The following is a 24,955-nucleotide window of genomic DNA, read 5'->3' as shown; positions in this document are numbered from 1 at the left end:
ATTACACCCACACAAAATGTCAAGCAGCAGAATGAATGCCCAGTACAGTGTGCATTTTAAAGCGATCTACTATATGGGGAAACCATAAAGAATGTACCGAGTTGCACGTAATATGCATACATAGTTAACCATTATACAGCTAAATATAGTCTGCTTCTGTTTAAGATGCCTATTATGGGTGGGTATGTATAGTTTGGCTTCCCAGAGGTTCTTTTTATATCATAGCTATTGTGTTGCAGTTTGTCTGATTCAGACTGATTTCACCATATTCCATCTGTTAGGTATTTCCACGGACGCCCCATCCGTCTGAACTCTCCCCATATTACCCCCTCTCCCGGGGGCAGTGGGGCAGATTCCTCACCCCTTGGGCTGGCTGGTTCCTCAGTAAGTCTCCCACTTCACTCTCTGTGTCCACCCTACATTATTGTTATCACATTTGAATCCTACTTGTACAGTACACACACATTTTTTGTTTTTGTTTTTATGTTTCTAGCGTCTATGAATATTTTATCAAAATCTTTATCTTGCTGCATATAAAATGTTGAGTAGGCACACTGTGCTGTACTCTTTAAATGTCTGATCTGATGTGGCATGGCCATAATGTTGACTGTCTACTTTTTTCCCTTCCCAGACAAGGCCAACATATGTACTCCATCCCCCCAGGAGGCTTCAGACACCCGTACCCAGCTCTGGCCATGAATGCCTCCATGTCTAGGTAGGGTTAGACAAGCAAACACTGTTTGTACTGCCACAGCCATCTCTCCCTCTCTCTCTCTCTCTTTCTTTCTCTCTTTCTTTCTTTCTTTCTTTCATTCTTTCTTATCTCTCTGCCTCTCTCTCACTTCCCTGTGATGCTGCTTGCTTCTGTCACAGACTTGCTGACTCTGAAACCAGGAAGTGAATAAATGATCATTCGCGCCGTCCTGGTCCTGGTGTACCATGCTCCGGTGAACAAACCAAACGAACGCTTGTCAGGCTTTCTGGGCTCAGCCCTTTCTTCTCTCTGAAATTGCACAAAGAATAAAATTATGCTGCTAAATTTTTCATGGATTCCTGTCAGAAGCCACGTAGCAGCACCTTTGTTTCTCATCAGCAATGGAGAGAAATGCTACAAAAATGGATAAAAAAGTCTTTTGAAGTGCACCCCTCCCCACTTCTGCGACTTTGAGTCTATTAGCTCGTCGTGTTCAGATGAAAGGATTGCATAATCAATGGGGAGTTGAGTTCGTACATCAATGAGCAGAAGCGAGAAGCCTTGAATGTATTATCTGACTGCAGTGGGTTTGAAAGTCATATGAGAGGCTAGTTGTTCCCCTAAAGAGTTGATTCTCTCTCTTTTTTGAAAAGCGATATGAAGTGCTAGGGTGCAATGTTGTGAGAGTTGACAACTTTATACAGCCAGAAAACTGACTCTGATGTAGATCTACTGTAAGATCCCGTGTCACAAGAGAAGGAAACATTGTCTATTGATCCTGTGCTTCGGTGTGCATTCTGTGCAGATATTTGTATTTTATTTATCAGCTCAAGGTATATTGTTTTCCTTTCTCTTTTTCTGCTATGATGTGGAAAAAGCCCCCCCCCCCCCCCCCCCCATCACAAACACACACACACACACACACACACACACAATCTCTGCTCTGATCCTGGTATAAAAAATCATGATATCTTTATTTAAGAATGCTCTCTTCTTTTTAGTCTGTTTGACAGAGTTTTGTCTTTCGTGTCATAGTGACCTAATAGGAGTCTGGTGAAAACATGGCTTTAAATGTGGGATCGGGGATAGAGGTGCTGCTTTTTTCCTGACGCAGCTATATAACAATGTGCTATTGTGTTAAGCATTGAGAACTGGGCTTGGAGGCTCTGTGCACAGGGTTTGTGAGGTACGACTGCTGTTTGTTGGAATTCTTCATGTGTCCACAAATTGTGACTGTTGGACAGAAAAAAAAAAATGTAATCCAATAATGTTTTGGGAGCGATTGTGTATAGTTGACAGTAGCTCTGTGCTTGTTGATGTGACTGATTGCCCTTTGGTTACCACTTGCTTGACCATGCCCCCCCCCCCCCCACATCTCTCCCCAGCCTGGTGTCCAGCCGCTTCTCTCCCCACATGGTGCCCCACCCGTCCCACGGCCTGCACCAGACGGGCATCCCGCACCCAGCCATAGTCTCGCCCGCCCTATCAAACAAGAGCACCACGGCGAGGGCGGCAGCAGTTCCATGCACGGGTATGTTTTAGTCTTTTTTTTTCCTCCCCTCAAGTATGAACACAACACAACAGAGCTTCTGTTGACCTGATTAAGAGGCCAGGGGTCAGAAATGGGGCACAACACACACACACACACACACACACACACACACACACACACACATACACACACACATACACACACAGGCAGTATCCAACATCTACAGCTAATGTCATACACCAGCGAAACACTGGGGCAGCTGAAAGCAGTGAATCACATGGTCACAGTACTTGGCACAGCCGCTGCTGAAACATCCTCCCTGAGCACAGACAGACATGCTGCACAGTCTTGTAACCGCCCATCCTTTCTCCGTGCAGGAAATCTTCTGTACCCGTCAAGAAGGAAGAAGATAAGAGGCCACATATCAAAAAGCCCTTAAATGCCTTCATGCTCTACATGAAAGAGATGAGGGCCAAAGTGGTGGCGGAGTGTACACTTAAGGGAGAGTGCGGCCATCAATCAGATACTGGGCAGAAGGGTGAGGACACTTTCTCTCTCTATCTCACTCTCACTCACTCACCACTCACTCACTCCCTCCCTCTCTCTCTCTCTCTCTCTCTCTCTCTCTCTCTCACACACACAGAAGTGTTGAATTTCTTATCAATCTGTAATTTATATCTATTTCTGTCATATCTGATTTGTAAATCAGGGGAACATATTTTCAGCTATTGTTATGTAACTAGTGTGCCTTCCAAATAACTTTAACTATTACATAAAACTGTTGGTCACATGACATACTGAGAATCTGACCGTTCATTTCCGTGCTTGTGTGTTTGTTTTTTTATACAGTGGCACTCCCTGTCTCGTGAGGAGCAGGCCAAGTATTACGAGCTGGCGAGGAAAGAGAGGCAACTGCACCAGCAGCTCTACCCCGGCTGGTCGGCTCGGGACAACTACGTGAGTGTTTCGCCCCATGACAGGACTGACCGCAGTGGTTTCAGCGAGAATGCTTTTCCTGTAAGCGCACTCCTTAATAAAGCTCATTTGATTCACCGTGCACGTGTTTGTCTCCACAGGGCAAGCGGAAGAAGAGGAAGAGAGAAAATAAGCCTGACGGCTCACCACAGGGTAGGTGGCTTCTCTGTGTCCATTCTTTGGTCAGTGAGTGGACAAACTGTTGCACCAAAATATAGTGTTGTGGTTGATGTGATCCATTTGCAACACGCCATACAGTAGATTGCATCACTGTTGGCAGTGGAAAAAGCACTTTGAGTGTAAAAGTCCCCCCACACACTTGTGCACTTCTTCTCCAGTAGCCCTGAGTTGAGCCTTTCCCTCTCTACCATTTTACTAACCCATGTCTCCTCTACTCTCCCACAAGCAGCATACGAGGTTCAGTGCTAACACTGGCTGGTATGTCTGCTCCCCTGAGCTGCTTGCTCTAGTCTCATGATCCACTCCCAAGCTGTTCACATGTCTCTTTCTCGCTCTCTCTCTCTGTCTGTCTCTCTCTCTTTCTCTCTACGCTTCTCTTGCTTTCTCTTTCCCTCTCTCTTTCTCTCTCTCTGTCAGCCCCTCTCTCTCTCTCTCTCTCTCTCTCTCTCTCTCTCTCTCTCTCTCTCTCTCTCTCTTTCTCTTTCCCTCTCTCTCTCTCTCTCTCTCTCTCTCTCTCTCTCTCTCTCTCTCTCTCTCTCTCTTTCCCTTTCCAACTCTCTCTGTGGGCCAGTGTGTAACATGTGCAACAGTGTGTTTTTCCCATATCTGAATGTTTCTCTGGGTTTTCCTGTTCACATTGGTATGTGCCCCTCTGTTTTATAGTGTTCTGTTTGGGGCATGGCCTTCATTTCACCCACACTCCTCTTGTTTTATTCATTCATAATTCACCAGTTAAATGGACATGCAGTGTCCGCATCCCATAAAATGGTAGTCCACCACTGTCCACCACCTGAATCAGGGGATCCATTCACTATGATTGTGCTCATCCATATTCTCGTGTCTTCCTCAGAAGAGAGCTTCTCGCCGCCGCAGAGCAAGAAGCCCTGCATGCCGTACCTGTCCTCCGAGAAGATGTGCGACAGCCCTACCTCCTCCCACGGCAGCATGCTGGACTCCCCGGCCACGCCGTCGGCCGCGCTGGCCTCCCCGGCCGCCCCCCGCCGCCACCCACTCCGAGCAGGCCCAGCCCCTGTCCCTCACCACCAAGCCCGAGGGACGCTCCCACCACCACCCCCACCACTTCCCCCTGCCGGGCAAAGCCTCCACCAGCAGCTCCTCCTCCTCTTCCTCCTCCTCCACCTCATCTTCCTCCTCCTTGTCCTCCATCTCCTCTGCCTCCTCCGGTCACCCCAGCCTCTCGCTCCACCTGGGCTCTGCTGGGGGCCAGCACGCCTCCCTGCTGTCCCGGCCCATCCCCTTCACCTCCCTGCACCCCTCCATGCTCTCTCCAGGCTCTCCCTACCACCAGGCAGCTCTGCACTCCCACCATGCCCTGCTACAGACACAACCCCTCTCCCTGGTTACCAAATCGTCGGATTGAATCAAAATGTTTTTTGTTTTTGTTTTGTTTTTTTCGTTATTTTCGACAAAAAAACTTTTTACAGCTGTATATTGCTTTTTACCTTTTTATAGATATTAGACCATTTTTAAAAATAGTATGAAAAGGAATAATTATTGGTCAATATTTGACCACCCCTCTGTTTTGCTTCTCTCTATGAAACAAAGTGTATTTTTTTGTAAATTGCCATACGGTTACCTTTTACAATTGCATTTCTCCAATGTTCTCTTTGTAAAAAAGACAAATGTATAAAGTTTTCCCCTCCATCATTTTTTTAAAAATGAAAACAAAATACCATTTGTAGTTTTTAGTTCAATCTAATGGTAGTTATCAGTTTAGGAGTTAGGAGTGTTCAGTACTGGCTTCCTGTTATACTTTTGTGAACCACCTCACCCTTTCCCTAACCCTGTGTGTGTGACTCTCCTAAGACTCCATAGATAATAAACCTCAAGTTATTTCTAAAGACTCCATTGTGTTTTTAAGCGAAGATGCTTCATGTGATCATGCCCTGTGTGTTGAGTAACTCCACTCAATTTAGCCCAAATTACAGTGTTTGACATTGCTCTTGTAAATCAAATCAGGAATTCTTAGTAGTCTTTCGCTTGCAATAAATATGTCCACCCCTGTGGATTTTTATTTTGTAAAAAAGTATCACTGATGGAGGAAAAAGCGCTGCGCAGTAGGTGGTGAAGGATTTAAACTGGACCCGACCCAGCATATGTGGCACTGCACTCCAGCTTTTTTTACAATCATATGTTTTCCGAACATTTTCTCGGCCCCAGCTTGAAACTCAAACCCTGAGGATATAGAAACTCCAACTGTAGCTTCTTGTCTGCCTGCGCACAACTCGGCATGGGGTCCCCCAAAAGTTTATGGCCCTCCACGAGTGTAGCCCCCCCCCCCCCCCCCCCCCCCTCCGATCCCCCGTTCGTTTCTGGCCCATTTATCTGCCTTCTTGCTCAGGGGCTCGGCGTAAATCACGCCACGGGCCCCCAGACCTGCGGGCCCCCAGACCCCGGGGCACAGGCCACAGCTGTCCCCTCCATCACTCACACATAGGCGGCGTTGCCTCGCTCCGCCCCACCCACACTCCCAACAAGCTCAACAATCACTCGCTTGTTTGTCAGGTGAGAGTTGGCCTGAGAGGTTTACCCTTTTTAGCCTGAAAAAGGGCTAGGATGTTCGTGTTGCAATCAAGTGTACTTGAACAGGAGGTGTGTGGGTGAATGTGAGTCATTACATTAACAGATTGTAGTGTTTGTGTTTTGTTTTTTTTCTGTACAAATTGGACCAAGTGATTAAGCATAATCGAAGGGAGATTATAGAATATCACAAAATAATATGTCTCAGGGTTTACCGTTTTGAGCACAGCGTTGAATTTATACATTAAGGCAGTAAAAAAGATTATATGTGGTCAGTGGCAGAGAAATGTCCAAACAGAAAATGTTCCCACAAAATTCTCGAGATCTTTATTGCGCCATTATTTGTAGCTTGACTCTCTGCCACAGCTTTAATGAAGAGGTTTGGAGAGGTAGCCCTTGGAGACCTCATTAGCTATTTCAATTAGCAAAGAGCATGGAAGGTAGGTTATGAGTTTCTGTGGCCCTTGGGATGCTGCAGGCTGCCAGGGAACAACCAATTAGGCCTGCGAGAGAGAGAGCTAACCGGGAGATGAAGTGACCCAATAAGCCATCTACACACACACACTCACAGACTGGGTGTAAGAGACAGACACAAGAAATAAGTCCTCCAAGTTTTTGGATACTGGGTACACATTTTGAGTGCTTGAGTTTATTTCGATTTACAGTTGTTTTGATGATGATTTGAGGCCAGAAAATGTAATTAGTCATCTAACTGTATTTAGAACATTATACTGCAGTCCATATAGTTAGCATCCAAATTACCACAGTGAGAAATACTTGATATTTGCTTCGCATATCAGTTTAAATGTGGAAGTTTAGAGTGCAGTGGTCACCTTTCACCCTTACAACCATCATGTCTTATGTGAGCTTCTCACCTGAACACTGAAAATGTCCTTTTGCATTTCACCACTCTGCCAAGCTGGAAGGGAAATCGATTGCTTCTTCCTCTCGTCAACATCCCCTGGACTCCAGGGGCTGCTCTGTGGAGGTTGGCTACCCTGCTGACCAACACTGAAATAGTGCCTCATAAATGTTTTATCCATAGCCTTTTGATTACCCCTGAAGTATCTGACATTAATGAAAGGGGCAACAGTTAACTGTGAGTGGTGGTGTATTTACTGGTGTATTGGTGTATTTACTGATCATTATCATTTGTGCATAAGGGCCGGCTCTCTCTCATCAGTATGTTGCCATGATGTAACTCAACAAGGCAATAAGCTTGAGTCCCACTCACTGCAGTTTATAAATTGTGTTTGGATTTCCATTCTGGTTACATAACAACATAGTTGTTGTTTTTTTAAGTGCATCCATCCTTGAAGACTTTGTGAAACACTGACATATACACTCTCTGTGTGACTAATAAATTTAGTTAATAAATGAATGCTGGCCAGGTTAACGATGACTGTCTGTATCACACATGAGACCTGGCATGGATTTGCAACCACCCGAGCTTAGGAAAGTGGATCAGTGAGGAGGAACTGCTACGTGGCGGGCGGCGCATTAGCGTGGAAAGCCGCGCGTAGGCCTACAGCTCTCCGTCATCTCCGTCTCTCTGGTCTGTCCTGGCTGATTCCCGCTGAGTGACGGCACTGAAATTTTAATGGCCGAGACATTTGAAGTGAGCACAACAAACGGACTGAGAGATGAGGCCCCCCTCGCGAGTGCTGCTGCAGCCCAACGGGACTCCTGGGCCCCGTAAAAACCTGAGCAAGTACAACTTTCCCCTGATTTAGTCAATTTTCCAGAAAAGGTTTCTTTTTTCCTCAGTTTTCTTGTCTTTTCTTTCCCCCTTTCCTCCAATCAAGTTGGTGAGAACATCTTGTGCCCATTTAATTGCGCCATGTGAAAATATTCAGGGGATTGGAATGACTTTGTCAAGCTGTTTGTTGTCTGTTCTTTTAGCTGTTGAGGTTCAGCAGAATTGTACTCTATGGCTGATGTTGTGGTGAAGACAGGCACAGAGTTACTTCAACTTTAACTTAGACAAGCTTTGGTCTTGCCATGCACCACCAAGGAAACTGCAGAATGGACACAGCCATAATTTCAAGATCACCAGGGCAATCAATTCCGGGCACTGTGGTAGACTGAAATGACAGGTTTTGAGCTCAAATGACAATTCAGCAGGCGGCAATCAAGGTGCTAAGAATGGCTCAAAATTGTGTTTGGAGAGAGATGCGTTGCTAGGTACCAGGCTTTATGCAGCCCTGTGGGTGTTTTTGCATTCAGTGGGATATGCATGAATAAGCGCTAATTTGGGAATAAAATGACACAGTATATATGTATACTAGGCACTTGAACTTGGAATGGGGTCATACATGAAGTTGGAGTGGAATCAGATATTAAAAGCACTTACTTTTCAGAGGGGAGGGATCTGACAACTGCTGACTCAGAGAGATAACATTTCTGAGGTCTGAGACTTTGGAAATGGAAATCTGAAAATGGTCGCACAGATATTACTGGCATACCACAGTAAAAATGTCTGTAGCCTTTTTTTCCAACATAAAATAAATCTAAGAAAAAATCTTTTCCCCCTGTGCTGTATCTAGAGTGGCTGTCACATTCTTCCCTGTTTCAGAGATTTTTCGGCATAGAATACAAATGTAATATGTCCTACTGTTTGAGGTTTGGAGTAATGATGTTGACCAATCCTTCATATTTTGGTCCAGTAAATACTGCATAGTGTAACTTTTGTGTATAAAACAGTCTTAACCAAAGCGTTGACCAGACTCTGAGGTGATTCATGAACTCAAATCCTCTGCAAATCATAAAAGGTTTGCATGAATACTACTGCATGGGCAAGACTGACATCTGCTGTTCATTGCAAGACATATAGTTTACTGGTAGCATTAGGTTGCCCTCCACTGGTATCAGAGTGAAGAACACTCAAAATCCAATCAGTACCCATGTCAACAACAACAACATTACAATAGAAAATGTTTCAAGAAAATGTTTGAAATGCTTACTTTTTTCCCCCTACAAAATGATTGCAAAAAAGGAATTGCACATATTGATCATCAGTTCCTGAATTATTTATATTGATCTGATCTTTCAACTTAAGATCTCATAACTCCCTGAAGCAATCTATAATTTATGAGTGTATGCCGTTAGAAATGTATCCATATTTATTGTACAATTTACCCTCGTTGCCCTAGTCTGCATTTCATATTTGTGTATTATACAGAATCATTTTTTGTCCAGTTCCCATAAGCCTAGGCTAGCCCAAAACTAAAAGCTTTTTTGGATGTTTCATTTAAGTTTTCTTTTAGTCTAGGACTAGGCTTGACTCATGTCTGGGAAACAGGCCCATCAACTTTAGTTGATCAAGTTTTTACGTGCCCTGTCTGTCTCATTAAAGGCCCTCAGGCCAATGATACAACATATTTCCAGGGCTCCATTTCCCAGCACCTGTGGGCTGATGCACCAGGCCATTAATTATGAGCGCCTTATATTCCATGCAAGACCAATCAGACAAAACCAGAATTTGGTTTTGGCAGCTGCCTTCTGAGGTTGGCATGTATAATAGCTCTAATTGCAATCTCTGATTCAACACAACAGACTACTGTATTTGGTTTGCATTTGATAAAATGATAAAGGATTGTTGGCAAAATGTGTATGTGAACTTTCATCTCATGTAACAAACATGTGTTGCAGTCACGACATGCACATGTATAGAACTATTCCCCCATGTTGCACAGATAGGGAGATGCAGTGGAGTGGCCAAGGAGCCGGACTAGCAGTTATGTGTTTGATGGCTGCCACCGTTGTGCCCTTGATCAAGCCACTTAACCCTGTGGTGTCCCAGGGAGACTGGGTATCGCTAAGTTTCTTTGGATAAAAGTATCAGCCAAATGCATAAATAAATACGTTAAGATAAATGGTCGACACACATCGGTAAACCTTATGAAAACAAAAGGTTGTTTAAACCCCTGGGACCTGTGTGTGTTTTGTGACGCAGTGAGGACAGAGAACACAGTTGAGAACCAGAAAGTTGCCAGTTATAAGTGAAAAGGATATTAAGTTTAACGCATGGTCTGTATGTTTTGGAACTATTTCTCCAGTTGGCCGAGTTGGCTGTATTTTTCCATATATTTTGAAAAATGTGGGTCTCTATTGAGCTGAGAAAGCTGTATTCATGGCAAGGGACTTTTTTTAACATGGAAATAATGTAGTTTTAAACTAAAATGTTTAATGTGTATGTTACATGTTAAAGGAACCATATGTAAGAAATGTATTTCAGTTAATCATAAAATGGCCCTGATATGTCACTAGACATTAAGAAATCATGTTCATTTCAAATACTTATATCACTGACAACAGTAGTCCGGCCAGGATATCGCCATTTAAAAAGTGAAGTTGCAGCCCTCAACTGATGTTGATGTTGTGTTTTGTCATGTAATGTTGTGTTTTGGCCTGTAAAGTTTGTGTTTTGGCATCCGGGTTGGCAACCTCGAGTCAGGGGGGAGGGGGAGGGGATACACCTCTCTACAGTAATTTGAAAGTGATTGCAGTACCAGTTTTGGCCATCAATATATATGAAATATATATATGAAATAAATAACTCACTTACCTTGTAAATTACACCAGATTACAGATTATTCTCAGAAGTTCATTGAGTACAGTCCTCATTTTCAGTGATGCTGACATTACAACAAAAGAAATAGTTGTAGTGTAGACCAATGTAGATCTACAAAATAAACCAAAAACAAAATTAGCAATAAAATACTAATATTTTATTTGTAGAGGGGGAAGGAAGAAAATAATAACAAAATCAAATAAAATAAAATTAATAAAAAACGGTACAAATTGACGTAGGAAGGTTTGTGATTACTTATCTGATTTGACCATAGGGAAGCAGAGAGTTCATTTTTACAGTGTGTTAAATATTCATTCAGGAAGTATGTTCCCTGAGCTTTCCCAGCTCAGCTTTGTAGATAAATGTATATGACCAACCCACTTAATCATAAAGGACACAATGGTGAGTATAGCCATCACCTGTAATAAATCTAAGGGCATAGTGATAGACTGTGTCCAGGGCCTTGAGTGAAGAAGCAGCAGCATTTCTAAAGAATCAGATCACATCTCCATGGTCTGACACTGACATAAAATCGGCTTCAACAATTTGTTTCCTATAGGGAGATTGGTTTTGTTCCTATCAAGCATTCTGCAAAACACGGGCAGTTAAAAACTAGCGAAAGTAGTTTTAGGAATTGGAATTCCTCTGTGTATATGAAGAGGAATGATCAGAATGTACAATATTTGCTTGAGGATTGAGCAGAATGTTCCTACAGACGCACACCTATTGGACACATGTCAAGATTGTTTGCATAAAGGCACACGTGCACCTCCACATATATTTTGTTAGGTTATTTTTGTTTTGCTTTGTTATTTGGTTGGTGAAGTTTGTTACTTAAAAAAAAAAAATGACACTGATAACATCCATACTATAAGGTTCTTCTGATCCATATGTTTTGAATATTTTGGGTCGTAAAATATGTGAATAGTGAAATTCAGCTAATGAAACACATGAGAATGCACACAACAACAATGCTCCAGTATTATTTATTGAATAGTGCTGTGAACAGTAACTGCACACTATACACCTCTCACCATGTGAATGCGTAAAGGCACGTGTGGATGTGGCAAGCAGGTATGATCAGAATTTGTGCACTTTCAGCCTTATCGTCTGCATATGAGGAAACAGTGATGTCGCAAACTTCCATCTACATTCCCAATCATCTAGCCAGACTAGCCAGCGTCACAGGATATGACTAATGCAGAATGTCGACAAGTGACAGGTGATGACATTGTCTTGTACTGTTATTGATGGCTGTTCCAGGAAAGCAATGGCTGGAGTGTTAAATCAGACTAGGTGGTCCATGGCAGTGCAAAGGAAAAGTCTGGCAAAGTTCATCGAGGATACACATACACTACCATTCAAAAGTTTGGGGTCACGTAGAAATGCCCTTGTTTTCATCATTAATGTAGTAAATGACTGTTGTAGAAAGACATGAACCGTAGTGTACTTTGCCGTAGCATATACATGACATCTCAACTTTATTCTCGAAATGTCGAGTTTAATGTCGACATGGCGACTTTAAAGTCAACATGTCGAGTTTAATCTCGCCATGGCAAAAATATTTTTTTCTTCATGTGTGGCCCTAATACTCCGTCGTAGCATTACCTAAGAGACGTGATGACAGTCAACGGAAAGTAAAACAAATGACAGGGAGGGCTGAACCACAGACTACCTGAAAGGGCTGAACCCTGCACACCTTGAGACAAAAAGGCTTGCTGCATACATATGACTTGTATGTGTGTGATTTTGCACGTCAGTTCTTTCAATCCTTGGGAGGTATAGGCACAGCTTTTGTCAGCTCTTTTGCTTTGATTGATTGATTTATTGTGCAGTTATTTTCCACAGTGAAATTGTAACGTTTTACCATCATCTGAAGCTCATCATGAGTTTTTGTAACAAAGCACATGGAAGCAGTAAGGTCTGCAACAGGGCTGTGGTGGTGTCTATAAAAAACTTCCATCGTGGAGTTGAGTTGGAAAAGCGGTGTGGAGTCAGTATGGACAACCTGCGGCTCAACAGATGTCTGAGCGACCTTGGCTTCACAGTGGAGATGCATAATGACCTAACAGCTCAAGAAATCTACAAACTGTTTAAAGCAGGTGTGTTTTGTAATTGTTGTGGCTGTGTGTAGCCTGTGTTAAATGGGTATTAATTGCATTTAGTTGTGTTTAGTATTTGGTTATGTAAAAACGGATTTCAAGGTTTGAATTACACATATTATGTATCTTATTTTTAAAACAAAATATTGTAGTTTTTCAAAAGTGAGCCTTTTTGTCACTTTTGAATATGCTGGATACCACTTAATTAGTACTTTTCTGTCAGTCCAGAAAGTCATATGCTTTTGGGAATATTGTGCTTAATCACTATGCCATATTTTCTCTCCACAGAGAGCAAAAAGACTGTTGACTGCTTCATTGGCATTATTTCGACTCATGGAGAGGAAGGAGTAGTGTTTGGGTCAGATGGCAATCACGTGAGACTCTCTCAGATATTTGGTTTTTTTGATAACCTCACCATGGTTAATAAGACAAAGCTTTTTCTTGTGCAGGTAAGATGTCATTTCACTAATGAAAGTGTTAAAGAATATTACCTCTGCCAATGATATGCACACTCCAGTAAATATGTGGGGCAGTTCCAGCGTTATGGATGTGACAGTTGGACTCATATTGGTAAACAAAATGCCTTAGAGTATCAGTGAATTAATTTCCATAACTTTTTTAAGCAACAAATAAATACATTTGAAAAATGTAAAATATACCTTTTACTATGAGGGTTGTTATACAATGCCATTATAATAATGTGAGGCATATCTGAACATTATATTTCCCATGATAATGACTGAGAATAATAGTAGAGTGATAGCTCTCATATAACAGAAAGCCCCAAATACAATTTTTACACACTGTATGCTCCATAGCGAAGTGCTTGTGGCTAAAATAATTATTAGGAATAGTTTAATGTATTTTTACATTTGCCGTAGTATTATCGATGGGTTTAATAACACATCAAGGGAGTCCTTGGCCAGAACCTAGTGGTATTTGGGGGGCCTTGTCGTGGAAAAGTTTGGGAACCCCTGACTTATGTTACTCTGTGGGTATTACCTACAGAGGTCCTGACACTTCAAATGCTGGCATATCGCATCACATTTAAAATTAAACTGTGTTAAGCAGATGTGAACGGCTGAACAGATCTGCAACAAAAGGAGGTTGCTATGTTAACTCCAGCTGCAAAGTCAGCCATCTTCACCAGCTAACACGATAATCCAGTTACTGTACAACAACAGTATGACAGTTACAGGAAGATAATCGCTCAGATTTTCGTTATTAGGCCACTTGAAAATAGGCTATGGCTAGGCTAATCACTGGAGGTATTTTTGGGGGCCAAGCAGCGAAGCTGCGAAGGCACCCATTGTGTTTCTACGTTTTCCTGTTTCTGTACCATTCATTTTTGGCCAAAATTCTGTAAAAGTCATACTGCAGCCTAAACCGTAACTCCAAAACTCTTCAAATTTTCAGGTATGGTTACCAGTACCCCCCTCTGCCCATAACCCAAAATTTGGGGTACTGCACCCAAAGGTGGCGCTGGTGGAAAAAAAAGTTAATTATGCTAATTTCTCCTTACCAGATTGACCTAGACTCAAAATTCTTTCATAATATTAATCTTTAAACTCAGATGCATCTTTTTGGCCCTGGTCTTATGGTCTAAAAATGTTTACTTTTGACACAATTTCATGGAAAAGCCAAACATTATAAAAAGTTTCACACTCTTCAAAAATAATCAAATCTTCACCAAAATTCTCACAGACAATGTTTAGACCAAGCCTCACAAAAGTTATCGGTCAGAATTTTGATATTTTGTTCCATTTCAGAGATATAGGCCAATAAAGTTAGACCACTTAGGCCATTTTTCCTAGATCACCTATATTCCTATAAACCGTAAGTCCTAGAAACTTCACATTTTCAAGTATTGTTACCAGTACCCCCCACTACCCATAACCCAAAATTTGGGGTACTGCACCTAAAGGTGGCGCTCTTGTCAAAAATGCTTATTTCTCCTTACCAGATTGACCTAGACTCAAAATTATTTCATCATATTAATCTCTACATTCAGATGCATCTTTTTCACCCTGGTCTTATGCTCTAAAAATGTTTACTTTTGCCACAATTTCAGAGAAAAGCCAAACATCATAAAAAGTTTCACAGGCTTCAAAAATTATCAAATCTTCACCAAAATTCTCACAAACAATGTTTAGACAAAGCCTCACAAAAGTTATCAAAATAATTTGGATATGTTTTTCCATTTCAGAGATATAGACCAATAAAGTTCGACCACTCAGCCCATTTCTCCTATATCACCTATATTCCTATATGAGTATTTTTTTTTCCTTGGAGAACAACCATACAACCATCATTATGTGGATACCATTAACAGTGCACATTTTCAGATCTGTACTCTTTTTTATAAAGCCCTTAATTCTATTGTCAAATGTATGCTAGGAATTTTCTTGATGTTGTGTGTTTGCCAACACACATTTTCACCATGTGAATGTGACTGCCAATTATGTAGGATTGTCAGTGGCTCAGTGGGATAATGCCTAGTGCTGATGTTTTTTAGGTTGAGAGTTCGAATCCCTGGTAGTGCTTTAGGCTCTACCTCGAATGCTATTGGTTATTGAAGATTCACACCATTGAACAGCACCTGAATGACATCAGGCAATTAACATACACAGTCATTAGTTGCCAAGAATCAGAATGCCAAGACACTCTGACATTTAGGGGAACTTTGTTCACTATTTCCCCTTCATTATTAAGTCTATCATATTTATATTTCATCCATTAGTGTTCTTCTCTACAAATGTCTAATTGCCCCAGAATTTCAAAAAGATTTCAGGTGTACTCTTTTAGGAAAGCCCTTCATTTTATTGTCAAATGTATGCTTGGAGTTTTTCTTGTGTGTTTACCAACACACATTTTCACCATGTGAATGTGACTGCCCAGTGTGTATGATTGTTAGTGGCTCAGTGGGATAATGCCTTGTACTGGTGTTTCTTAGGTTGAGTGTTCGAATCCCTGTTAGAACTTTAGGATCAAGCTGCACATGCTATTGGTCATTTAAGATTCACACCATTGAACAGCACCTGAATGACATCAGCCAATCAACATTCACACTCATCAATTGCCAAGAATCACAATGCCGAGACACTCTATGACATTCAGGGGAACTTCTTTGTTTACTATTTTTCCTTCATCATAAAGTCTATCATATTTATATTTCATCCATTAGTATTCTTCTCTACAAATGTCTTATTGCCCCAGAATTTCAAAAAGTTTTCAGGTGTACTCTTTTAGGAAAGCCCTTCATTTTATTGTCAAATGTATGCTTGGAGTTTTTCTTGTTGTGTGTTTACCAATACACATTTTCACCATGTGAATGTGACTGGGCAACATGTAGGATTGACAGTGGCTCAGTGGGATAATTCCTTGTAGTGGTGATCCTTAGGTTGAAAGTTCAAATCCCACTTGAAGCATTAAACGTCCCACATACTCGACGCACCCGACCAGTAGCGCGACAATGTGACGTCACAGAAGCGCCGTAACCATTTATACTCGCGCGTGGTGGGCGCAACACTAGTTGCAATATTCTCCTGAACAGAGGTGTCGCTGTTGTGAAAAGACTAACATTAACTACTTACACAGCAGAAGAAGCTGCAGTAAGAAACACCAGTAGCTAGCCTCTGTGATGGTACTTCAGACTTTGGTTGCTACTATTCACAACTACCATCATCATTATCATGTAGTTTCCAAGGTGTGTGCACAGGTAGATAGATAGATAGATAGATGGATATATAGATAGGTACTTTAGTCATCCCGAGGGAAATTTTAATAATTTAAACAGTTTAGTTAGCTAGCTAGCTAGCTAGCAGCTGGCTGAGTTTGTGTAATTTCCTGAAGTGGAAAGAGATTTTGTTCAGGCCTTAATAGATATCCTTTGTTTGAAAATAAATCGTTTCTATTCTTTCCTCTTAATTCCATGTGTTGCAACTCTCACTGGTAACTTTGTTAACTTATCCAGCAAACTATTACAAATTCACGACTGTAACAAAACACTGCAACTCGCTTGCCCTCGAACTAGTCCATCTTCCTGTTTCCGCCTTGTCGCGCTCGTCTGAAAAAAAATGAGTGGTGCGCTACCTCGCGCTACACGGCCAAAACCCTGGCGCGCCAGAGAGATCTACGTCATTTTGACGTCACATTGTCGCGCTACCGGTCGGGTGCGTCAGGTATGTAGAAGCCTTTAGTGTTAGAATACTGTTGGGCTGTGGATGTTAGCATACTACAATAGAATGCTGTTGGGTTGTGGAGGTTAACACACTATAACATTATAGCTACTTGTCAATATGGACTTGTAGTGCAAGGCAAGTGTAACTGTATAATTATTGGCTGTTTATCTTATTGACTCCGACACAGCTGTAGCCTATAATTATTTGTTATTCTTATAATATTTGTCATTTCTTATACATATTTAGTCGGCTCTTCCACTTGACAGAACAACTCTGTATCGGTTAAGGATGTCACGCATGAAACAATGCTGCAGAAACAATGCTGCAGAAACACGAAAATACGACTTTGAGTTTAGTAGGCTATAATTTTCAGTTCCTGTTTATTTATTGCACGATGGGTAATAATTTAAAGGAATCGTGTTGCAGTCTTGTAAATAGTGACCCTGCAAGATCCCTAGTCATTGCAAAATCATAGTCTGTGACTTAAAACTCTACTACTTGTCTTTAGATGTGAGAGGGTCTGAGACTGTAGTCTTTCAAAAATCTTTTCCAAATCTTTGCAAATCTTTCCAAAGTCTGTCATTGTAAGGAGGGCTTGTGGTGAAAGTGCTGTGGAGAAATTGCAGGATTGTTTGGCTCTGCCACCTAACCACACCCAGTTTACCTGCTGGGAAACCCTGTAGCTCCGGAGCAGGGGCTCAGACCAGGATAAATTGTTTGCTCGCCCTCAGTTCACTCTTTTGTTCATCTCAACCCAGCACTCCAGTGTGTCCTGCTTTGTGTGCGTCTTTAAGTTAATGTAAGTCATCACTTTAATGACCCTCACTATGACTTTTGTGATGTTAATCAGTTTGTAGAGTAGTTCTGCCATCATGTGTAAAGTTAAGGTCTTTGTTTGTTGGTTTGGTGTGTTGGAGTCCCATGTGAGAGATGATTAGGTGATGTTGGTTGACTTGGGATGTCAAATATTGTTTAGTTGTACCTTATATAGCCATATGATTTCAGTTTATTGTTCAAATGTCAATTGGTTTGTTTCTGAGTTGGGATCTGTACTGATTTACCCCATTTCACTGATTACTCCATTTTCTGTTTGTTTGCTCTTTGATGCAGCACACATACAAGTAAAGAACAAAAGAACAGATGAATTGAAACTCAAATAAAGTTCACTTGTGTTGCACCGAAACCTGCCATCTCCGTGTCATCACTTCATACCATTGAGCCTTCTGACCGAGGCTCTGCCTGCTCGCCACACACTCACTCTACCTCGACCCACATCGCCCCCTACAGTTCCTTCAGCTGGGTTGTGGAGGTTAGCATACTAGAATAGAATACTGTTAAGAATACTGTTGGGTTGTGGAGGTTAGCACACTATAACGTTACAGCTACTTGTCAGGACTTGTCGTGCAAGGCAAGTATAACTGCATAATTATAGGCTGTTCATCTTATTGACTCCAACACAGAACCCACCCCCACCCCCCTTCACCTACCACCACAAATACAATTCCATTCTGTGGGAAACACTGCCTTCCATTAACAGACGCTTCATCTTATCCATGACAAATGCATAGTCCTGTAGAATAGAGTATTGTTAAAATACTATTGAGTTGTGGAGATTAGCGCACTAGAATACTACTGTTAGAATACTGTTGGGTTGTGGAGGTTAGCACACTAGAATAGGGTATTGTTAGAATACTATTAGGTTGTGGAGGTTAGCACACTATAACGTTACAGCACAGGGTAATCCTAATTTTATGGATCAAATTTATTCCAATCCAACTCAAACGTTTTGAACAATACAAAGTGAAGGTTTTATCCAGATCAAAACCAAGAATAGATTGTGATCTAATCCAATTTCAGGATCCTTGTTTCCCTTTGAACAAGCCATTTTCAAGATTTGATCCAATCCGATAGCCGAAATCCGGTAACTGAAATCCGATAACCGAAATCCAATCACGTTTCTTTTGAACAATTGGGCCCAAACAATCAAAGCATATGTAAAACTAAAAAGCTATGCTACCTCATGTTCGTTTTGCTCGGACCCCGTAAATCACCGCTTGCGGTTATATTTATTATTCCGTCATGGAAGTCTATGGCAGCCCATAGAACCGTCTGGTAAAAAGTTGTAAAATTTGGCACACAAATTAGGCACAGTCCCATGATTAATTTCACCAAGTTTCAAGTTGGCACCTCGAGCACTCTAGCGGCACCAACAGGCCAAAGTTGGATGTGCGTTCATACAAGTAACTTTTGACGCGTTGGCTCGATTGTCAAATATGAGGTATCGTTGGAATCCTTGGACCAAGCCGAGTTCAACTATGACGTCATTTTCCGCCATGATGGATTTTCCGCCATATTGGATTTAATCAAAAACACCTAAAAGTTTTCACAGGTCAAAAAGTTTGTCCGATTGACACCAAACTTGACACAGATAATCTTTAGTCCAAGCCTCAAGAAAGTTATCCCTTTTTGTCTTCAAATCTAAAACCGTTCGCCCGTAACAGCCAATCATAATTGGCGGCGAAGCCACCAAACAGGAAGTGAAGTGATATCTCAGCAAAGCTTTCATGTATCAAAACCAAACTCGGTACATGGGGTCAGGACCAAATAAGGAGAAGGCTCAATAAATATAATGACTTTTGACCTATAGGTGGCGCTATAATTAGCAAATTTACCTTTTGGCCTGTAACGGGTGTTATGTTTGGAATTAAAACATACTAATGGTGATTGTTAATACTATGGGAGGTTGTAAGTCCGACAGATGTGAATTTGTGACGTCAACGTAATTGATCCGGCCGCCATATTGGATTTAATCAAAAACACCTAAAAGTTTTCACAGGTCACAAAGTTTGTCCGATTGACACCAAACTTGACACACATAATCTTCAGTCCAAGCCTCAAAAAATGTATTCCTTTTTGTCTTCAAACCTAAAACCGTTCGCCCGTAACAGCCAATCAAAATTGGCGGTGAAGCCACCAAACAGGAAGTGAAGGGATATCTCAGCACTGCTTTCACGTATCAAAACCAAACTTGTTACATGGGCTCAGGACCCAATTAGGAGGAGGCTCAAGAAATTTGGTAATTTTGACCACTGTGTGGCGCTATAATCACAGGAAGTAGGCTCATATCTCAGCAATGCTTACACATATTGAAACCAAACTTGGTACACGGACTTGAGACCCCATCCTGAAGATGCACAATACGTTTGGAGTATTTTGACCACTAAGGAGCGCTATAATCACAGGAAGTAGGGTCATATCTCAGCAATGCTTTCACATATAGAAACCAAACTTGGTATCTGGATTTGGGAACCCATTCTGAGGACACACAATACATTTGGTGACCTTCAACCACTAGGGGGCGCTAGAGATACAGGAAATTAGCTCATATCTCAGCAACGCCTTTATCTATCAAAACCAAACTTGGTACATGGACTCGGGACCTGATCCTGAGGACACACAATACATTTGGTATACTTTGACCACTAGGGGCGCTATAATTAGGAAGACTTTTATGTATCGACACCAAACTTGATACGTTGATTCGTAAACACATCCTAAGGACCCACAATACATTTGGTGACATTTGACCACTAGGGGCTCTATGATTAGCAACACTTTCACCTATCGCAACCAAACTTGGTATTTGGACTTTGGACTACATCCTGAGGATGCACAATTAATTTGGTGTGCTTTCACCACTAGGGGTGCTATAATTATCAACACTTTCACCACTTTAAACCAAACTTGGTATGTGGACTTAGGAGTACATCTTGAGGACACACAATAAATTCGGTGACCTTCGAATCCAGTCCAGTCCAATTAAAACAAGTCCAATCCAATCTAACACAACACAGTCAAGTCCAGTCCAGTCCAATCCAATCCCAGCTCCTGCTTAACTGCTTGGCCCCCTCAATGCTGCTTGCAGCTATATTTAATATTATGTTTGTTTTGCTAATGGTTAGGCAAGGCCTCCCTGTGGTTTTGATCAACCTAATAATCTTTGAAATGTCAATTGTAAACACTAAGGTGAAATGTGTTGAAACTGACATGCCACCAGAACAGACGTTTTATCGGCTTTGAGGTATAATAAAGTCTCCAGTCTTGTAAATTCACATTATGTAACAACCATAACGTCACATCCATAACGCACCATTAAAGGTTTTAAAAGTAAGAAAGGGGCACAATTTGGTCATCACACTTTACATTGATATAAATCAGCTTTGCACAGACTATGGGCATTGTCGCATCAACACTGTATATGTAGCATAAACTTTTCCTATAAAACGTTATGGATGTGACATGGCCATGGAACTTGCTGACTTAAAAACAAAAGCCTTACAAATGTAAGGAGTTGTGCTCTCAAAGGCATGCTGAGCATAGGCATTGCTCTACCATTCCCTTGTCAATCTGGCATTTGTCAAATGACACAATTTGTTTGAACCTTGGATCCATTTATCCACTTTTTAAATATGTATAATATTACCATGTGAAAAATGTTGTTTCTGTATGGTTGCACACTATATTTATGATGTAAAAAGAGTGTAATTCTCCACCAAATTCAATCAGATCAGTTACAAAAAATAAAATATAGACCTAAATGAAGATTTTAACAACAGTTCTATTTGCGTATGCATGCACAACTTTTTTTTTCCATGGTAAGGATGACTTTTACATGGAATCGCCCTGTGACAAAATCCACATCTGCTTGGATAACCCAAAGATGATATGAATGCACTCTGAGATATGCCAATCTCCAACCCAGTATGCAGACTTACATGTTTGAATCTAATTTATCCTTTTTTTGTAGGCATGTCGAGGCGACATGTTAGACAGTGGAGTCGAAATAGAGATGGACTCAGGCTCCGTTTCAGATGAAGATGATATTCTCTCAGACTATCTCTCCATTCCTATCAACACAGCTGTCATGTATGCAACAGCTCCAGGTAACTTCATCTTTCTATCTCAGCCACTGGATGTGTATGTCAAACAAAAGCACTATAACATTGTTACATATTTTCCATAGTTTTATTCCATACAGTTTTCAATACTGTTCATATTGGTCTGCAGGTTACAGCGCCTTTAAAAAACCATCAGGCTCAGTCTTCATCCAGACTCTCTGCGACCTTCTGGAAAAGGACGGAGGTCGTGACCTGGAGATAACTCGTCTCATGACGCGGCTGAATTACCAGATCGCCTACCACTTCCAGGCAAGTGGAGGGGACCTGGAAGGAAAGAAGGCGATGCCATGCTTTGCAACGCGCCTCACTGAAGAGGTGTACCCTTTCAGAGACTCACAGAGGAGCACTGAGGAGCTGAGTGGAAAACTTGCAACCACAGCACTGGTGGAGGGATCTTGCAATATACGCAAGCGCTCTATCAGCTAAAGCAACAAGCTGATAATACTTTGATTGTTTTGTGTTGCATTTTCTTTGTCTTCTTTTCAGCTCTTCCCATGGACCTTTATGCCTTTCAATGTCAGTAGAGAAGGTTCTCTATACTGTAGACATAGCTGCACATACATACAACTTGTCTAAACATTGTCTGTGAGAATTTTGGTGAAGAACATTTTTGAAGCCTGTGAAACTTTTTATGATGTTTGGCTTTTCTCTGAAATTGTGGCAAAAGTAAACATTTTTAGAGCATAAGACCAGGGTGGAAAAGATGCATCTGAATGTAGAGATTAATATGATGAAAGAATATTGAGTCTAGGTCAATCTGGTAAGGAGAAATTAGCATAATTAACTTTTTTTTCCAATAGCGCCACCTTTGGGTGCAGTACCCCAAATTTTGGGTTATGGGTAGAGGGGGGTACTGGTAACCATACCTGAAAGAGTTTTGGAGTTAAGGTTTAGGCTGCAGTATGACTTTTACAGAAATTTGGCCAAAAATGAACGGTACAGAAACAATAGGGGTCCTGCAGCTACGCTGCTCGGACCCCTAATAATCCTTACAAAAACAATAGGGCCAACATTTCGGATTGACAGTGGCTCAGTGGGATAACGCCTTGTACTGGTGATCCTTAGGTTGAGAGTTCAAATCCCACTTGAAGCATCAGTGTTCGAATGCTATTGGTTTGTGGAGGTTAGCATACTAGAATAGAATGCTGTTGGGTTGTGGATGTTAGCACACTATAACATTACAGCTACTTGTCAATATAATAATACTTGTGTAACTGTATAATTATAGGCTGTTTTATCTTATTGACTCCAACACAGACCCCCCCCCCCCCCCCCCCCATTCACCTACCACCACAAATACAATTAAATTCTCTGGGAAACACTGCCTTCCATTATCAAACCCTTCATCTAATCCACAACAAATAATTAGTCCTGTAGAATCAAGTATTGTTAGGATTCTATGTTGTAGAGATTAGCACACTAGAATAGAGTACTGTTAGAATACTGTTGAGTTGTGGTGGTTAGCATACTACAATAGAGTATTGTTAGAATACTGTTGGTGAAAAGACTCCCTAAGTTTATATATATATATATATATATATATATATATATATATATATATATATATATATAATTATTATTATTATATTGTTTCTCATTTTCGAATGTACATTTAAATCTGCACAAAGTCCTTGAAATGAAAGTGCTGTGGAGAAATTGCAGGATTGTTTGGCCACCTAACCTTGTTCTGCCACCTAACCACGCCCAGTTTACCTGCTGGAAAACCCTGTAGCTCCGGAGCAGGGGCTCAGACCAGGATAAATTGTTTGCTCGCCCTCAGTTCACTCTTTTGTTCATCTCAAACCAGCACTCCAGTGTGTCCTGCTTTGTGTGCATCTTTGAGTTAACGTAAGTCATCACTTTAATGACCCTTACTATGACTTTTGTGTTTATCAGTTTGTGGAGTAGCTCTGCCATCATGTGTAAAGTTAAGGTCTTTGTTTGTTGGTTTGGTGTGTTGGAGTCCCATGTGAGAGATGCATGTGCGAGATGATTAGATGATGTTGGTTGACTTGGGATGTCAAGTATTGTTTAGTTGTACCTTATATAGCCATATGATTTCAGTTTATTGTTGTGAGTTGGGATCTGTACTGATTTACCCCATTTCACTGATTACTCCATTTTCTGTTTGTTTCCTCTTTGATGCAGCACACATACAAGTAAAGAACAAAAGAACAGATGAATAGAAACTCAAATAAAGTTCACTTGTGTTGCACCAAAACCTGCCATCTCCGTGTCATCACTCCATACCATTGAGCCTTCTGACCGAGGCTCTGCCTGCTTGCCATACACTCACTCTACCTCAACCCACATCGCCCCCTACAGTTCCTTCAGATGGGTTGTGGAGGTTAGCATACTAGAATAGAATACTGTTAGAATACTGTTGGGTTGTGGAGGTTAGCACACTATAACGTTACAGCACAGGGTAATCCTAATTTTATGGATCAAATTTATTCCAATCCAACTCAAAAGTTTTGAACAACACAAAGGTTTTATCCAGATCAAGACCAAGAATAGATTATGTGATCTAATCCAATTTCAAGATCCTTGTTTCCCTTTGAACAACCCATTTTCAAGATTTGAAATCCGATAGCCGAAATCCGGTAACTGAAATCCGATAACCGAAATCCAATCACGTTTTTTTGAACAATTGGGCCCAAACAATCAAAGCATATTTAAACTAAAAAGCTATGCTACCTCATGTTCATTTTGCTCGGACCCCGTTAAATCACCACTTGCGGTTATATTTGGGGGCCAAGCAGCGAAGCTGCGAGGCAACCCATAGTGATTGGGGGCCAAGCAGCGAAGCTGCGAAGGCACCCATTGTGTTTCTAGCTTTTCTTATTATTATTATACCTTCTTCCGCCATGGAAGTCAATGGCAGCCCATAGAACCGTCTGGTGAAAAGTTGTGAAATTTGGCACACTGATTAGGGACAGTCCCATGATTAATGTCACCAAGTTTCATGATGGCACCTCAAGCGCTCTAGCGCCACCAACAGGCCAAAGTTGGACGTGCGTTCACGCATGTAACTTTTGACCTGTTGATCCGATTTTGAAAAACGAGGTATCGTTGGAATCCTTGGACCAAGCCGAGTTCAACGCACCCTATGACGTCATTTTCCGCCATGATGGATTTTCCGCCATTTTGGATTTCATCAAAATCACTTAAAACGTATCAGAGGTCACACATTTTGTCCGATCGACACCAAACTTCATAGATATCATCTACAGACCATGCCTCATTAATGCATTGCTTT

General features: G+C 41.4%; 2 protein-coding genes across 3 annotated transcripts in view; both read left to right on the top strand.

Annotated features, from left to right (window-relative positions):
- The window catches only part of tcf7l1a (transcription factor 7 like 1a), a 28,549-nt gene extending 23,346 nt beyond the window's left edge, over positions 1-5,203 (top strand). Inside the window, 10 exon segments of the mRNA XM_042059883.1 lie at positions 282-330; positions 333-384; positions 632-715; positions 2,080-2,229; positions 2,564-2,687; positions 2,689-2,724; positions 3,036-3,143; positions 3,263-3,314; positions 4,192-4,337; positions 4,339-5,203. Coding sequence (XP_041915817.1) covers positions 282-330; positions 333-384; positions 632-715; positions 2,080-2,229; positions 2,564-2,687; positions 2,689-2,724; positions 3,036-3,143; positions 3,263-3,314; positions 4,192-4,337; positions 4,339-4,722 — 1,185 coding nt within the window. The 3' untranslated portion in view covers positions 4,723-5,203.
- A 6,940-nt stretch (positions 5,204-12,143) lies between these two features.
- LOC121679593 (caspase-3-like) lies at positions 12,144-22,340 on the top strand. Of its 2 annotated transcripts, none has more exons than XM_042058411.1 (4): positions 12,144-12,557; positions 12,846-12,931; positions 21,546-21,681; positions 21,806-22,340. In XM_042058411.1, exons 1-4 carry the CDS (start codon positions 12,341-12,343, stop codon positions 22,120-22,122), a joined length of 756 nt encoding a protein of 251 aa, XP_041914345.1. In that variant the 5' UTR covers positions 12,144-12,340; the 3' UTR covers positions 22,123-22,340. The 2 variants fall into 2 exon arrangements, with proteins under 2 accessions (XP_041914345.1, XP_041914344.1); XM_042058410.1 differs by having other exon boundaries at positions 12,846-13,006.
- Positions 22,341-24,955: the final 2,615 nt, after the last annotated feature.

The sequence above is a fragment of the Alosa sapidissima genome, chromosome 13 (assembly GCF_018492685.1).
Source record: "Alosa sapidissima isolate fAloSap1 chromosome 13, fAloSap1.pri, whole genome shotgun sequence".
Classification (NCBI taxonomy): Eukaryota; Metazoa; Chordata; class Actinopteri; order Clupeiformes; family Clupeidae; genus Alosa; species Alosa sapidissima.
Note: the sequence above shows the minus strand (reverse complement) of the source record. Positions and strands in the feature narration are given on the sequence as shown.

Coding starts and splice junctions, on each gene's coding strand:
- LOC121679593 (XM_042058410.1), top strand. CDS start 12,341: ATGAGTTTTTGTAACAAAGCACATGGAAGCAGTAAGGTCTGCAACAGG. Junction 12,558..12,845: donor CTACAAACTGTTTAAAGCAG/GTGTGTTTTGTA, acceptor TTCTCTCCACAG/AGAGCAAAAAGACTGTTGAC. Junction 21,682..21,805: donor CATGTATGCAACAGCTCCAG/GTAACTTCATCT, acceptor ATTGGTCTGCAG/GTTACAGCGCCTTTAAAAAA.